Source organism: Palaemon carinicauda, chromosome 41, assembly GCF_036898095.1.
Source record: "Palaemon carinicauda isolate YSFRI2023 chromosome 41, ASM3689809v2, whole genome shotgun sequence".
In the NCBI taxonomy this organism is placed as follows: domain Eukaryota; kingdom Metazoa; phylum Arthropoda; class Malacostraca; order Decapoda; family Palaemonidae; genus Palaemon; species Palaemon carinicauda.
The window spans coordinates 14,259,624-14,277,565 of record NC_090765.1 but is presented as its reverse complement, the minus strand read 5'-3'; the positions used below and the strand labels follow the sequence as shown (position 1 = coordinate 14,277,565).

The 17,942-nt window shown below is 35.2% G+C and overlaps 1 protein-coding gene across 1 annotated transcript; it reads right to left on the bottom strand.

Moving 5' to 3' along the window:
* Nucleotides 1-2,742: 2,742 nt before the first annotated feature.
* Nucleotides 2,743-10,980, bottom strand: LOC137632241 (uncharacterized). The gene is made up of 9 exons (XM_068364129.1): nt 10,543-10,980; nt 9,117-9,218; nt 6,834-7,103; nt 6,273-6,488; nt 5,949-6,138; nt 5,269-5,391; nt 4,743-5,013; nt 4,143-4,324; nt 2,743-3,943 (listed from the first exon to the last, which is right to left on the bottom strand). Exons 1-9 carry the CDS (start codon nt 10,717-10,719, stop codon nt 3,816-3,818), a joined length of 1,659 nt encoding a protein of 552 aa, XP_068220230.1. The 5' UTR covers nt 10,720-10,980; the 3' UTR covers nt 2,743-3,815.
* Nucleotides 10,981-17,942: the final 6,962 nt, after the last annotated feature.

Genomic DNA, 17,942 nt, shown 5'->3' with positions numbered 1-17,942 from the left:
GCTTTTCATGCAATCACAGGATGCGATAGTGTCAGTCAACTTGCAGGAAAGGGAAAGAAAACAGCGTGGAAAGTATTCATTCAGGAACCTGAAAGTTTGGAACAGCTAGGGTCTGTGGAGCTGACTCCAGAAGCAATATCAGGTCAGAAAGATTTGCTTGCAGGCTCTATGAAAAAGATTGCGATCTCATTAATGAAGCAAGAGTAAAGACCTTTGTCCAGGGAAAGAAAAGCCTTGACGCCCTTCCACCAACTAAAGATGCGCTTGACAAACATATAAGGCGCGCTAACTACCAAGCCCTTGTCTGGAAGAAAGCCTTGACTCCATCTCCCGTGCTACCTAATGCGACAGACAGTGGTTGGATACTTGAAGATGGAATGATAAAGCCAGAACTAATGACATTAGCACCTATTCCGAAAGCTTGCACTGAGTTAGTGACCTGTTCATGCACAACTGGCTGTGGCAAGAGATGCGGTTGTATGAGAGCGGGGTAGAAGAATTGCATAAGTGCTTGTGCTTGTGAGGGCTTATGTAACAATAATACAAACGCAGAGGATGATGATACAAACTAGCTAGTCAGTGAATATGTTAGAAGTTAAGTAGTTGAACTTAAATGACTGCCTATGTGTGCACACAAGTAACTCAGTGGAAAAGCAATTTTGACTTTTAAAACAACTTGATCATATTGGATAATTATGTAATCATATTGGATAATTATGTAATCCGTGATGAACATGACCTTTGACCCTTTTCAACTGAAAACACCCCTTATACACTGTACTATTCTAAACACAATGATTATAATAGAACAATAGCAATTGATATCACAACAAGTATTCAAAACATGATTTTCAACGATTTTTCCAAAAAGGGTGGAAATTCGATCCCTCATAAATATTAGGTAGAAAGGAGTTAAAAGACCCTTTTACTTTTAAAAACTGCCTAAGGACGTCCTCTTAAAATCAAAACCATCCTTATAAAAATATATGCAGGCAAAGTATGATATTTGAGGTCAAAAATATTGAATATCCCCAAAACTGGTAATCACGTGATCACTTGACCTTTGACCGAATTAGGACCCTCAATTTACATAATCTTTCATATTTGTTTGTTTTTTTGTAAAGGTGTTATCCTAAGCTTCAAAATGAGGTATCATAATCATGTATAGCATACAAAATGATCGAATTACAGAGTTTTTTATAAACAAGTCTTCAGTGTTTTCGTCGTTTTTTTCAAATTGCGTATTCGCTAAAAAGGGTTAATTTTGGCCCTTTTCGGAAAAATCTCAAGTGTCATCCACCCTTACTGAATGCAGGACATCATATACTAATAATATATGGTGGATGCCGGCTTGTAACAGAAAATTATTTTAAAACCTTAACGAGGCCTCTTTTCAGATTTCGCCCCTCTACTATAAGAGATTCAACAGTTGACGACCAGACAGGTGAACAATACACGAAACAAGGCAGAATGAAATAATTAAAACAATTTTACAGAATAGATTGATCAGTGAAAATCTTAAAAGACTCAATAGACAATGTTCTTGTGCAATTGAAGAAGAAATAGACCGTATGTGTTTTTCAAAAATTAATTTGCCATCAAGAATCACACCTAAAGTTTTAAAAGAGTCACATAGAGGTAAAAGAAAAATTATCAATGCTGAGATCTGGATGCTGAGGAGCAACTGTCCTCGCCTTACGAGCATACTTTGTGTTTTGTTTGAATTCAACCTCATGCCCCATAATTTGCACCATGCATTAATTTTAGCTAGATCTCTATTAAGGGATTCAGCAACCCCAGTTCTACATTCAGAGAGAGAGAGAGAGAGAGAGAGAGAGAGAGAGAGAGAGAGAGGGGAGCATCAACTGCATATGCAACGAGCTTGTTTTCTAGGCTAATCTACATCTCACGTGTGTCTAGTATGAAAAGTAATGGGCTAAGAACACTACCCTGGGGAACATCAGATACATTGTTATACTCATTATGGTGCTCATTAACAATTCTTTGCAATTTATTACTCAAAAATGCAATAATGATTTAAAGTAAAGACCAACTGGCTCCCAACTGTTTGAGTTTAAAAAGAAGGGCCTCATTAAACACTAAAATCAAGGGCAATCACACGAACTTCGTGACCGCAATCAAGCGATTTCTGTACAGCAGTACACAGTACTTGATAAGTTGTATTTCAGGTGAGACCAGATTTGAGAATTATCTTCATAATTTCGCAGTTGAATTGCTGAAACTTCACCAGAAGTTCAAATTTCAGCGAAAGTTTTTGTTGAACTGGTTGACACAAGTCTCTCTTCGTAGTTTTTATATATCAGATCTATTTTACCATTATGACTCAAGATTTCATACTCCTTACTTCATTATATTTAACTGGCATATGTAAACTGCCCGTATTATGAGAATAAACTGGTAGTTTCCGGGGAATTACTAGTGTAATTTAATAATGGTAGTGCATTGGGAATTAAAAAGGAAATTCACTAGATAACAGCAATCTAACATTTCTCTATTCAATATAGTATAGTTTTCAGACGTGACCCTTGCCAAGATAACAGTTCATTTACGTGTCAATGGAGAGCAGTCACTCTGCTTGTAGTTTCAGGGCCAATTGTCAGGTTTTAACTTCTTCAGTATTCTGTCATACTTAGGCTGTGCATAGATATTCTTTCTCAAAACGATAGGTAACATGACCAAAAGGTAAATTCAAAATTATTAGAGGTGCAAGGAAACATCGTGTAGAACAAATAGTTTATTTTGTATGTTAAATAAATTATCCAACAATAGGAATTTTATATCTATAAATTACATAGGTAGCCTGTGCCATAGTAGTTACCGAAAATAGTCATTTTCTCTAAATGCAAAGCCAAGAATAGCACTACATATATCTTTAATAAAATATTATATACAATATTCCTAAAAAATTAAGAGGATTTTGTATGCTTTAGAAATATAGGCTTAGATTTTTTTCTTTAGTTTACGAAAATAAAATAAAGGTCTCTGATAATGTTTAAAATTCCATACTTAGCGATTTTAAATCAATTCGGATTTGGTATTCGCGATTTTTCATGAATCCAAATTTGGTATTTTAAGAAGTATCATGCTAGACAAATTGAGTTTTTACCAGCCACAAATTTAATCAGGGTTTGAAAACAATACATTGATGAATGGCTTAGTGCTTTCAGTACATGGAATGCCTATTCAAGGAAAATTGCACAACATCTTAAGTTTGAGTAACTGACTTGGGCGTTGCGATGTGGAAAGACATCACTATCTTAACATTAGGTAACAGCCATAGGAAGGATAAAAAGGAAGGATATGATCCTCCTCATGTTACATTATAAAACCATAAATCTTACACTAGTACCCGACGGAATCAATGAAGAAACCTTTATAGTCTTTAGTTAAGAATAGCAACCATAATTACTCCATACATTTCAGTGAATGAGATTCAATTAAAAATTCTCTGTGCATGGTTGTACGAAGACAATTCAAGCTTCATATGGAATCATTTTTAACTTTGCAATGCAAAACGAGAATCTTTCTACACAAGATTGAATTCTTTGTAGAAATGTTTAAGACTAGGAAAGTGAGAATTGGGTTGGCTACATTATTTGATAGTATCATTACTTAAAATCATTACTTATATTAATAAGTCTTAATTAAAAAAAAAGATTGTCCACCACATAAACGTGTGAAAAAATAAGTTAATTAGCTGAGAAACAATTAGATATTCATAATACTTTTCACTTTTTCTGTGGACTGTAGCCGAAAAATTATCACAAAGAGGCATGGTAAAAATGGCGTTAGAATTACTCTCTAACAAATACGAGGGCTTCTGTATCGTGTGCGAAAATAAGGTTGATTTTGGAGCTGACGGCCACATCTTCCAGTCTCTGCACTTGAGCTGTTCTTCCCTTTCTGACGATGACTGCTGTTCCTGCAATGCAAGGGGCAATTGTAAGGTATACACAGATTTCTAGTTAATGGTAATTTAATCCAGAATTTTCATCGATTCAGGGTAAATTTGAAAGGTATTTCCATGAGAAATTTAATTTCCACAAAAAACACTCAAAAGTTAACATTCTAAGAACTGTATGCCGAATTAAAAACTGGAATCTGTAATTCATGATAATTACCTGTGACAAGGATAGTTTTATCATCTTCGTCATGGAAGGAAACGTCGCAAGTGAGCGTCACTCTCACTCTCTTGGTTACTATTTTGCCGTCGGCAGATACTTCAGTCCTCTCCTCCACTTGTGGGGCGTCTGCTCTGAAGACCTGAGCCCGACCCAAGTCTTCGCCTGAAGAGCTCTTGATTCTGCGATTGGAAAATTAGAATGTTATTCAGCCGTTGAAAGGGGTTCAATTTTATAGTATTGATTTATGGAATCTGGGTCAAATCCCTAAGAACCTGTTTCTTGTCAGACTATTACAACCTGTAATTGGTCCAGGAAAGAACTTTCAACAAATGGATGCAACCGAGAGAACAACAAAGGGGGTTCCTTAATAGAGTCCGTAAGGCAGAGGTCATCAAATTCGCTGACTATACATTAGATATGTCAAATCCTCGTTAATAATGTGCGGACTAGGTAGCATTAATGATGCACACTTTAAACATTTTTAACTTTTCATTGCCATGACAGAAAACTGTAGCCAAGTTTAAAGATCCAAGATTATTTATTGAATGTTTTATTAAAGTCAACACATACTAAGTGAACTCTTGAATTAATCCTTACCTGAAAGCATCTCCGGGAGCAACAGCTTGGATAGAGAATCCATAACCTTCAGGGTTTGTGTCGCTCCAGAAGTAATTCTCATTCTGGTTCAGTTTGTCCCCGGCGAAGGTCAGTCTCTTGCCATAACCTCTGCCGATGGACTGGAGGGTGAGGGCACGACCTCCGAACAGGTGTTTCTTGCTGTCAGCAGGACGGACGCGGTATTTAAACCCAGTGAGGATGCGTGGGTCGACGTATGTGCCAACCACTGGAAGTTCGTAGGTCTGGAGACCTGAAAAGGATAAAAAACGGGTTGGAAAACACAAAAACCTACGGAAATACTACACATAGAATATTCAAATTTGTAATACTATAGTCTCTCTCTTGAATGTATATTGTGAATAAAACTAGATGATGTATACTCCCCTGAATACTAAAACTGTCCAAATACTATGCTACTTTAAGAGTATTGACATGCCAGATGTTCTCACTTAAAATGCATGACGAATTAACCAAGTCGTTAAATTCTCTCTTGGTTTCCACTTACCATGGATAGAAAATTGGAATGGAATGTCCCCGGTCTTCTCTCCATCGACTACAGTGATGACTGAATTGTCAACTCCAGTCACCAACGTCAGGCCTCTCTCACCGCCCACGTTGCACTTGATAACTGAAAGTCATTGTAATTTTGAGGTTATTAGGAGGTTGTGGGTGGAAAAGGTGAACAAGCTGTGGTTCTGGATATGTATAGATTTTTTAACATGGAATATAGCAGTTGTCGAAAAAGACTATCATTGAAGTTATAAAAGATGGTCATTAGAAGTATTGAAATGAAAAAGTGTGTATTTTAGTGTTAGTGACACACTACTATATTATTGCATATGTGAGCTTCCTTTGTGTCTCGTATAATGTGTTTATCTATATGACCTTAACATCGTTATAACATATAAAGCTGAAGTTTTAAATATTTTCTTAAAATCGTATTAAAAAAAAAAACTATGGATGCATAAAAATGTTGCTGCCTAGGAATTCTAATTCTATATGTTGAAAGTAAATTTTTTACAAGCCGTGTCTTTGATAATCATAAATTTACTACTCAAAATGACCTTTATGTGAAACTAATCAAAGAATAAATGTAACGTTTGGGAAGCATTTGATGCTAAATATCTTATGAACTATAATTCTTGATTGCCTTTGGACCACAAATAAGGTATGAAAAATATTTACTTCTTTTGAGAACAGCTGGAGATCCGGACTTTGAAGGCTTGATTGAAACAGCTACACCAGTGATGAGGATAAGTTTGGGCTCTGCTTGGGGCAGGTTGAAGTAGTGAACTTTGCAAACCATAGATACTCTTGCTCTCTTCTCCACGCTGTTGTCCTCTAAGAATCTTTGTCCAATTTCTTTTTGGGGACCCTGTAAAGTTTCAAATGAAAAAAAAAAAAGTTTCTCCATTAATTGTTCAAATTTTAAATAAATTTTATCTTATGACACTTTTCTAAAAGCATAAAACAAAAATTCGTGAAACAAAAATATTTAACCTCCCTTACCATAAGTTTGGCAACTTCTGCCGTTGCAATAGGTGTGTCATTGGCATCCCGCAGGGTGAATTTCTCGTCCTCCTGAACGAGTTTAATAGAGAACCCGAATCCCTCAGGGTTAGTGTCAGAGTAGAAGTAATTGCTGTTCTCATTGTGGGAGTCACTTGCAAAGGTAAGGCGTTTGCCATAACCTTTGCCGATGGAAACTAGTCTTAGAGCTCGTCCCTAAGAATAAAAATGGGTTTGAGAATTCTTTCTTAGGAAGGAAATACATTTTGTGGTACCAATGTATAGCAGTACAGTAATTTAGTTGAGAAATATGATTTTCAGCCGTTAGCCTGTGAAGGTTATGGGCGTATAATTTAATTTTTCGTGGATTTGAAATTTATTGGCGATACAAAATTTAGCTCGTCCTAAAATGACGAGTTGAATTTACGAAGAACTAAGAAGCCTGAATGCAACCTGCACATATGTTGATAGTTGAAAACTGGTTGAAATTTTAAAAATAAAAAGTTTATATTATGATTTGACAAGGTAATGCATATAAGTAACTTAAAACTTTTATAGTACCTGGAACAATAGCTTCCTGGAATCCGTTGGCTTGACATAGTAGTTGAACCCAGGCACGATCAAGGGGTCGACGTAAGTGCCAATGACTGGGAACTCATGGTTCTGAAGTCCCCTGATAATATATCTCGTTGGGATGTCTCCAATCAAGGACCCATCTAGCACTCTACCTTGCTTCTCTTCTCGCTGACTCCGGGTTACTTTACGCAAGACTGAGTCTTCTTCAAGGTATGATGCCCAATCTGTCTCACCTGACCTAATGTCACAATCAAGCTGAAAGAGTGAGTACAGTGAGCCTGGGTGGTCTTGAGACCCTTTTCTAGGGGGTGGTGGAATGGCACGAAACTGGCCAATTTATGTTTGGCAAGTTTCAGAGGCACCCCATCCGTTAGTTTTCCTATTTCATTATAATAGTTTTAACAGATACTGTCATCTGAAGATGATGCATTAATTACAGTTAGAAGAGGCTTGTGATGAAGCTACATCTTGTTGACTATAATAAATATTTTACAAAATATATTTTATCACTTTTTTGCCTCGATAGTTTACAAAAGAAGTCAAAATATATTTTGGAATATCTTTTTGTATTCAAATATAACAACTTTTAAAATCAAGCTAAGTTACTTTTCAAATAACCAATGAGTTTTTCGTAACTTTTTTTTCAAACTTTTAAACGCAGTGTTATAAGTGCTTTGACCACTATTCTGGAGTTGCAACGAACTTATGGAGCAATATTGTTTTGTCTCTATATTCCCACAAAGTTAAAAAGTTACCTATAAGAAAAAAATAGGCTTGGGAAAAAAACTGTTTAGAAGGAACAGACATTTCTAGACTTTGTGGGTTAAGTCCGAAAGCGGGTGTGGCCTCACGCTGCGCGAGAAAGTATAACCAGTGTGATCCGGTTTTGTTCCCAGACAAGAGCGACCTCTATTACTGCTGCCGCTTCATCCCGACCGATCGATGGTCACAACTGCTAAAAGGGGGCGCTGAACATCTTGGACCCGGAGCTGCATCTCCCCCCTCTCTCTCTGCTTCTCAAGAACTCGCTCGATTCCTTTTTAAGGTTTTAAGTCGTCTTGTCTTTCAGAACCAACGGATACTGGCTACCTCTCCGCAACAGTATTTCTCACACGCTCTCATGTTACTGTATTTGTGAAGTAAATCCTTTTATTTAGCCTTTGGGGCATTCCAATTAGTTTCATTTAAATTTATTCCCTTATGAGATTCAAACAGAACTATCAACCCATGAACCCAAAAGTAATCATGTTAAATCGTTTTAGATGACATTAAAGGGAAACCACGAGATGGACGCCATTTCGTGGCTTCCATTCGTAGCTCCTCCAGAAGAGTTAGGGTCAACGAGCACGTTCAACAAATGCAAGTCTTTCACGTTACTTAATTGGGTGGCACTCTCGAGATTAACTCTCAAAGATGAGATAGTCTCGGTCAGCCGGAAGGCGGATCAGGATTTTCTGCAATGGAGAAGGATCACGGAGCGGACAAGCAAACAAAAACACACCTATCATAGTTTTTTTTTTTTTTTTTAAGGCAAATTAAAATAAAAGAAAATAATAAACCCCTTAACCACATTCCCCTTATGAAACCCAAATTATAGAGCCAATTATGAGGATTTTTTTTATATGGAGCCAATCTAAAACTTATTTTAATTTGTTAAGACTAATTTTATACTCTTGATGAAAAGGGGATTACAACAAATTTTAATGTTTTTTTTCTAAAATTAGTAACTAAAATAAAAAAAAATAAAATAAATTTTAATTTTCTGTCGCAAGTTTATTAATGTTTCATATTTTCATCCCAGATTTAAATCAAAAGAAAAAAAAATGGCTCGCTGAATGTCTTATTAGCCTACCAATAATTAATTCTTAAAAGTAAAATAACTAAAATTTAGTCCAAGGTATGTCAAGATGAAATGTACTGTAAATATATAAACACCTTAAATTTCATTTGTTCATGTTGACATTCCAGGAACTACAGTATCTCGCTCAATATCTCCCACACTGATTTCTTTAGACATAAAATGTCTACACTCCCACACTCAAAGACATATTTACACATACCATTACTTTTTTTTTTTTTACACATACCCAATACCTTTTTTTCACATACCCATTACCTTTTTTTGTGATTTTTACCTTTATATACCAGTCAGTCTCACACACTCAACAACAACAACATATTAGCCATACCAGTCTTTCCACAAGGCCTATCTAACACAAACAATTTAGCTTACACTTAAGAAAAGAAGCCCAGCTTTGGTGTACTTACTAGATCATTGTGCGACTTAAAGGTATCTGCTTCGTGCTGCTCACCAAAGCATGGCTCCTGGTCTCGGGTTTCTCTCTTCGTGAAAGTTGGAGACACGCTGGGCTGGAAATTTACGGAGAGAAGTTAAAATTAGCTGTAAAATATGGTTAAGTCTCGTAATGAGATGTTTAAGCGTCGTGGATTAGTCTATGTAAATTTTCTATGAAGTTTGAGAACAGTTTTAACAATTCTGATTAGAACTGTGAAACTACTGTAATAGACTATCGTCATAACCTATCATTATATTCTAGTATAGCATTGGGGAGGTCAAGGTCGTTAGTGCTCGTGTAAATTATGCACAAATCTTTCTGATAAAATGTTAAGCAATACATTAAAAGTCACGTATACCAGGTTAATATAAAATCGTGAAAATAAACTTTAATATTTGAACATTTAGTCTAGTATACAGAGAATTTATCTTATAATTTCAACCGGAAATGACTCTCTCATCTCCATGGAAGGCCAAGTGTCATACATGATATTGATTTGGCGGCGTTTGTGAATATGTGAGGGAGTATCACAATTCAGCATAAGAGTGCCATTGCCAAAGGAAGGCGCCCTACCATAACACAAAGTTTTATCACATCATCCCTTGTTGCTTTTAAAACAATTCTAGTTAAATTTACTAACAGGTGTATCTTTGATTATCTTAATAAAAAAAATCATAGTTTCCGAGTTAAAAGAAATTTAAGATAAGCAAAGACTATATTAAAATTGCGGTCAGAAGAGGATTGGCCTCTTATATTGTAAGTCTTGTAAAGAGGATTGACCTAAAATATTAATCCTAAGTCTTGTTAGATTAGAGTAGCACTATGTTGCAATTCCCCGGCAGGGGCCGGCGAGTCTGACATGCGCGATAGAGCATCTCTGGATTTATCGATTAATAGACGAAAGCGCGCTGGGGCTGAATTGGTTAGCTTTCATTTCTTACTCTTTACTGATCATCCTCTCAGTTTCGTGTCAAATTCTGGTAAACGAGTTAGACAAAGACGTTTATTTAAATGAAAGTTAACAAGGTCTAGATAAATGTCTTAATTCACACACACACACACATTATATATATATATATATATATATATATATATATATATATATATATATATATATATATATATATATATATAATTAGAATCCAAACTGTTGCCTAACATCTGGGTCAAGTGGTGTAAGAGTACTAGACACAGAAAAGCCATGGCAATAGGAGTGTACGTGTTTCTTTAAATAATCCTTGCTTTCAGCTCAAGGCCTTACATCGACAATTTAATATATGTAAAACCTTTCAATTATAATTTATCATCAAATACTAATTGAATCATACCAAACAATTCTCGATTCAAATTTAAAAAGATGAAAAAATATAACGATGAAAATAAGCTCTCACCCTTACCTGTAAATCATTAGCGACCAGGTTATTCCAGGTGTCCTCTGAGGGCGTCTTTGGGGAAGCGTTGAAGACACGGTGATGGGTCCTGTCCCACTCGAACTTTCTGGACATGGTCGACCAAAACCTTGACAGGTCTTCGGCCATAGCTGCTTCATGTGTGTTGACTGGTGGAGAAGCCATTATTACGATCAGATGCGGGGAACAATAGAGGATAGTTGCTTTAGAAATGGATGTAGGCTACGGATGACGGGAGATAGATGACTTGAATAACGACGGTTGATTAATCAGGTCTTGAAAGCAATTCACAATGGAGGCGTTGGGTAGTTTGTAAAGCAGTAACTTGTGTAAATGTCGTTACAGTTGCGCAATGACTGCTGATAAAGCTGGGAACGTAAGATCGCGCAGTGTTTCCTGCGAGAAAGTATTGGTATCAATGACTCAACATCCCCCGTTCCCCTGTATTTGTAGGCGGTCAGGGTGGCGCCGCATTGAACGGCGGTCTGGAGACGTTATGCGCATGCGCCGTATCGAACCTAGTTTGTCGCCGCAGGTCGAGTCAGCTATAAATAGAACAGAATGTATTTTGAAATTATTCAATCGTGAATTAGGTCCTTAAAGAATAGTTATAAATGTGGATATTTATGGATGTTTGAAGAAGGGTTTGGGGGAGGTTGTTTGGAATGATTACCCACGAAACCCCTTCATTTGAACCCCCCCCCCCTAAAAGGTCTTACCTTCACCATGGTCACGAGGGCAGCAGCTGATTGGAGCAAGCAGGTCAACCTTTGTAATCTACAGTTTTGCTGTAAATACTCAAGATTAGATGATATTATCCTCTTCTATTGGTCGCAGACGAGACGCCCATTTCAAGAGCTTTAAGCCTAACCTAAGAGGCACGAAATCCGTAAGCCTAAATACCTTGCCCCAAGGAACAAGGCACCTTTTCGTCGAGATATGACCCACGCAGCAGCCACGTGAACACCGCATGACCCTGGTATGCGATGGCGTGGAGGGTGTGTGTTTGTAAACAACGTAGGTCACACAAGGTTGATCTAAGACGCAAAACATTCCAGCTAAAGTCAAATAAAAAGACAGGGAGATTATAGTTTTATGTATATTATAATCGAATATCCTGCCACTATGTGAGCGAGGTCTAGAAAGATCCAAGGTATGTAGAATACCTTGGAAAGATCCTTCTAGATCGTTCTAAGGAAATATTACGAAACCGATGCAGTTGCAATTTCTTATTCTTAGTTAAAACGTATTTTATCTTTTGTACTGATATTAAGTATTCGTCCCCTCATCAATACAGGTTAGAGATAGTTTGATACAAATGAAGTTTCTTGTGTAAAGCTGAAGTAAGTGTTTCCACATGTCTTGTGTTGACAAAATGTCTCTAGAACATAAAGATTTTGGATGTCATAAATAACTATAACTCATTTTTTCAACCACCTATGCTATCAGCTAAAGATAATATTAGTTTTCGTCATTTAAGATTTGTCGATTGATTTACCTCGAAATCATTTCCTCCATCTAGAGTTACCAATCTTTACACAAATAGATCAAATCGGAATTGAACAGAAAATCAGATTGATTTCGTAACCAAATTTAAGTAAGTGCCCGAAACATGCATTAGGGGAAAGTTGATTTTCTCACTGGGAAGTTACTTGTGAATGGTTTCAGAAATGCAACTTACTTCCAAATTCGGCATAATTCCATAAAGCATTGTAATCTTATTTATTCTCAAATGGTTTAAAAGACAAATGGTATATCCGATCTGGTGATATCTCAGAGTTCTAAAAAGGAAACTCGTTTCCGTTTTATGGATTTCAATGGAAACTGCTTCTAATAATAATAATAATAATAATAATAATGTTTATTGGACAAAAAATATTTACATTCAAAGATTTACAAAAAGAAAAAAAGACTCAGTCCAAGCCCATGTGGAGCAGAGCTCTTCGGGCAATAATACAACAAAATAATATCATCAATTAAGTAAAAATAAAAAATAAAGTAAATATGGATATAGATATACAAAATGTACGCATACATATACATAATCATATGTATACAAATAGATACATATAAATGAGAATCTTAGCCTAAAAACAAATGGAAATGCATATTTATATGATAAGGAAAGATGGTATATGAAAGCTAATGGTATATACATTGAAAAAATTGTAGATATTAAGCAAAAAACTCAGTAAAAGAACTAGTTTTACAAATAAAAAAATATTCTAAACAATGAAACATACTTGCTTTGTGGTTAGGTAGGCAAGTATAAATATTTATTAATAAAGCTTAATACCCAGATAACAGGAGATTTGTATATGATTTCTTAAAAGACCGAACGCTAAGCAGTGCCTTTAGATAAGCGGGCAGAGTATTCCAAAGTTTAATACCTTGGTATAGATACGATTGCTCGCATCTATTAATACGTATGAAAGGGAGAGTTAAGTTTGAATTTCTTGTTCCATATGGATGAACTGATTGTTCCTGAATTATTTTTCGTCTTAAATCTGGAAATTTGTTCAAAATAAGTGTTTGGAACATCATATTCATTAAGGAGAGCTTATAATTGTCTTCCAGCTTCAATATCGAGAGAGACCGGAAAAGTGGCGATGTATGAGCTAAGTAATCACTGGAGCTTATGATTCTTACCAGTCTTTTTTGAATTACAATTAATGGTTGCAAGACATTTCTACTACTACTCCCCCACGCCGTATTGCAGTAATTTAGGTGAGGAGATACTAACGAATGATACAATTGTTTTATAATATATAAGGGGAAATACTCTTTTAATCTATATATGATACCCATTACTTTGGCAATTTTATTAACTGTCATATTTACATGCTCACAGAAAGTTAGTTTATTATCAAGAATTATCCCTAAAAATTTACCACTGGACTTCTGATCCAGAGTGTGATTTCCTATAGAAACCCTTATGTTATCAGGAACTCTTCGTAGAGAAAAGATTATGAAGTATGTCTTTCTTTCATTTAAGGTTAACTTATTTGCTAGTAGCCAGTTTTTTACATGAGTTAAATCATTGGTTAGTGTATCACAGAGGGAGTAGATATTTTTATGTCTAAAGTGAAGCGTAGTGTCATCGGCAAAGAGTATGGAGCTTAACCTACCTACTGATCGAGGTAGATCATTGATATAGGCGAGGAAAAATAACGGTCCTAGGACTGATCCCTGGGGAACACCTATTTTGACATCCATAACCTCTGAGAGATGGCCATCGAGGGTCACAAATTGTTTACGACTCGTTAAGTAGGATTTTAGTAAGAGTAATGCATTTCCACGTATTCCATAATGTTCGAGCTTTTTAAGCAGCACATCATGAGACACTGTGTCAAAGGCTTTACTCAAATCTAAAAAGACCGCACCAAGGTATTCATTTTTATTCATCGCATTGTAGATATAAAATCCTTAGGAATTTGCGAAACTAAGCGATCGTGTATCTCAACATTTTAACCTTGTCCCATATACAAGGTGTTGCAATGTGTCAAATGCATAAAATGTCAAGTACTGAATTGTAAAATTATAGAAGGATTTAATATGAAGTGGAGGATTCAGTAAGAATACATTTCTCCTAGAGGTGGTATGCCTACCTTTAAGAAAAGACGGTTTTGCTTGCATGTGTGTATAATCAAGGATGAAATTTTTTGCTGTTTAAAAGACTTGAATGCTCTCTCTCTCTCTCTCTCTCTCTCTCTCTCTCTCTCTCTCTCTCAATCACCGAGTATGCTTTTTTTACATTGAATTATGAGATGTTTTTCAAGTCAAAGAAGAGAGAGAGAGAGAGAGAGAGAGAGAGAGAGAGAGAGAGGATGAACCCAATGGTAAAGGTTGTGATTGTTATGGCTACCTCCAGCTCCTGCCGTCTTTCAAGTATGCCCAGTTTTGTTAAGACTTCAGACGTCAAGAAACCCTTTCTATTAATAATAATAATGTTTATTCGACAAAAAATATTTACATACAAAAGATTTACAAAAAAAAAAAAAAAGACTCAGTCCAAGCCCATGTGGAGTAGAGCTCTTCGGGCAATAATAGGCGATTTTGGCTATCCATTGTTTTCTTATTGATCAGCCATACAATAAATATTGTTTTTCTCTGTTCCGGAAGTGGCCTACAATGCTCTCGCTTATATTATGCGGCAGAAATTCTGGATCGGTGTTATGGACATATTGGTATTGGCAAGGAATTCATAATGAAGATTCAGTTCATATGTGACAAGATATTTTGATGAGAAATTCTAACCATTAAGTTGTAAAAATGAAGAAATCGACACGAATAATGCAAAATAAAGGAAGTTGTGTTGTGTAAACTTGTTAAATATTTATTTTTTTAAATGCATCAAAGACAGCTTGAACTCAGTTTTGTGCAGTATTTTCCAAGCTTTGGTATCTTAACGTTTAGATTAGGAAAGCATGTATACGTACAATATATATATATATATATATATATATATTTATATATATATGCACTTGTGTGTAATATAATCATTGTATATATATATATATATATATATTCATTATATATCTATCTATCTATCTATTTATCTATCTATCTATATATATATATATATATATATAAACACCCTAATTATAATCAAATACAATGAAAGAATCCAATGGAATTTTCCACCACGCTGTTTCGTTTTTCCGAGAAAGGACCGCAAGGGGATGGGGCGGAGTGAAGCAGGCTTGGTTGGTCGTCTGGGCTGAGGTGAACCTTCTGCTATTTTCTCTGGTTTTGGTTGTTGTTGTTACAGGAAGTCGGGGTCGGAGTGGGGAGTTGTAGAGTAGACCACATGCCTGCTCATCTGAGCTTTCTATTTTAGTGTGTGGTGACGATTCATTTCCATTTGTTGATGTTTTAAGGGGGTTGTATGTGTTGTCTGATTTGCATATATGTTTGTTATTATTATTATTATTATTATTATTAGCTAAGCTATAACCCTAGCAGGATGCTGTGAGTCCAAGGGCTCCAATAGGGAAAAATCGCCCAGTGAGGAATGGAAATAAGGAAATGGGTAAAATACAAGTAATAAACAATTAATATAACTTATAAGAGAAAGAAGAAATCTGTTAATTCCTTTCAAAAATTATTGAATAGGTGTGTAGGTGTTTTGATATTGGGATAGAAATACCGGTTAGAAAAGAAAAATGATAGCCAGAAGAATGCTACGTAAATAGGCTACACTTGTGGAATTGAGGGAACTCCGTGCTTGAATTCTTATCGCTTAGATAAAGCAATATTTGAGTCAAGGTAATCAGAAGAAATGAATAGAATAAAAACACTTTCTTATCTAACTTTATGAATGAAAAATTATACGATATGGAAGAAGCGTCAAAGGTGCAGATGATTCAACTTTATTCTTGTCTCGTTAATCAGTTTGTTTATAGACAGTGATTTCTTATTATATCTGATTACGAATTCATATGAAAGCATATTGGTAGGATAGGACACACTCTCTCTCTCTCTCTCTCTCTCTCTCTCTCTCTCTCTCTCTCTATATATATATATATATATATATAATATAATATTGGGCTATTTACACTTTTACATGGTGATCCGTAGAAAAAAAAGGTAATACTACTAGAATTAACAGCTTATAGAAAGAGATTTAGGTATTTTATTTTAATCTGCACTTTGGATGACTTAACTTACAACATGTTGAGAAAATAATCAAGCGTAAGATAGTATGATATGATAATAATAATAATGAAGTTCCGACAATTTGCAGTTATTACGGCATGTGAAGCTGTATTTTAGAGAGAGAGAGAGAGAGAGAGAGAGAGAGAGAGAGAGCTGTGAGCGTGTATGTTAGTACATGCACTTCTTAGTAATATTATCTCCCTGACGTCCTGTAAGTGAAGCAATCAGTTTTTGGGTAAACCCCAGGCAATACCAGATTCTAGGAAAGACCTAATTGAGAGTGTTGTAGTGATCTTATGTTATCAACCTTGCTCTCTCTCTCTCTCTCTCTCTCTCTCTCTCTCTCTCTATTCCGTTATATAACGTAATGTTCGATGGTGCTGGAAGAATTATAATAATGACTTGCTTTATTGTTGGTTTTTGTTTGGAACAACTTTACTAATTGGCTGTCCTGTATTATGAGTTTTTGTACACGGAACTTTTTTTAGTCATGAAGGATGTACAGTTATTTTATGAAGGTTGAAGGAAGGTAAATATTGACAGTTTTGTTCTATTTAAGACAGATTTGCCGTTATCGTTTTCCTTTTAGTTGAAAAAAGTTTGCATAGGAAGTTAATGTCATGTTCTATATAAATTAATTATATGTATACTTATATATATATATATATATATATATATATATTTATATATATAGTTTGTGTACAGTATGTATATCAAGTATTATATATGTGTGCGTGCTTATAAACAGACATACAAATACGTGTGTGTATGTTCTTAGTTGAGGGTTTTGGACTAGTTGAATGTTGTAAACCTTTGGGTTGTGCGCCCAAAATATCAAATGGTCCTCCTCTCCTGGGGTCAATCGCAATTTCACTCTTGTTATTTATTGTCTCTTACAGAAATCAGGACATTTAATTTTGCCTAAACAAATAACATATTTTAATGTAGAATGAGGATGACAAACTCCAACACCAGTTATTTGATGAAGGTACACACAAAGTAGATATTGACAGTTTTGTGTCTTATTAAAAACTGGCATGAACGCTAAGGAATCCAAGTGGCGGTTCAACTTGGAAGAAAAAAAAAAAAAAAAAAAAACTCGCCTCCTATTTCCAGACTTTCTGGTTAGCTTCGACTGCATAGTTCGGTCCGGATTAGGTCGTAATCAATAAGCAGTTCTTCATAAGCCTTCTGGGAGGCATTTCTATCTTCAGATTTTAACTTTTTATTATTATTATTATTATTATTATTTTTATTTTCTTTTTGAGATAAATGGAAACGCAACGTTTTCACCTTCCGTATTCTATATTGAGATGGTAATGGTATGGATCCAGGCCATAATAAATGTCTATGAAAATTTATAATGTGTTTTTTTTATTTAAGGGCTTTCTACGATTTCTGATCCATAACTTCTGCTGGTAAGAGTTTACCATAAAATATAAAGCAATTACATTTCATCTATGGAATGAAAACCTTTTCAAATAATGTAAATGAAAATTTAAACACACACACACACACTTATACATAAGTATTATATATATATATATATATATATATATGTATACATATGTATATATATCTGTTATTCATAAATGATAACATTTTCCGACTGTACAATTCAGCTATTGACACAATCAGAATAATTTTTATTGAGCAGAATTGGAAACTGGTAAAATACAAAATTTATGTATATCATTGTTATCCTTTATTTAGTTTATTGATCGATTTAA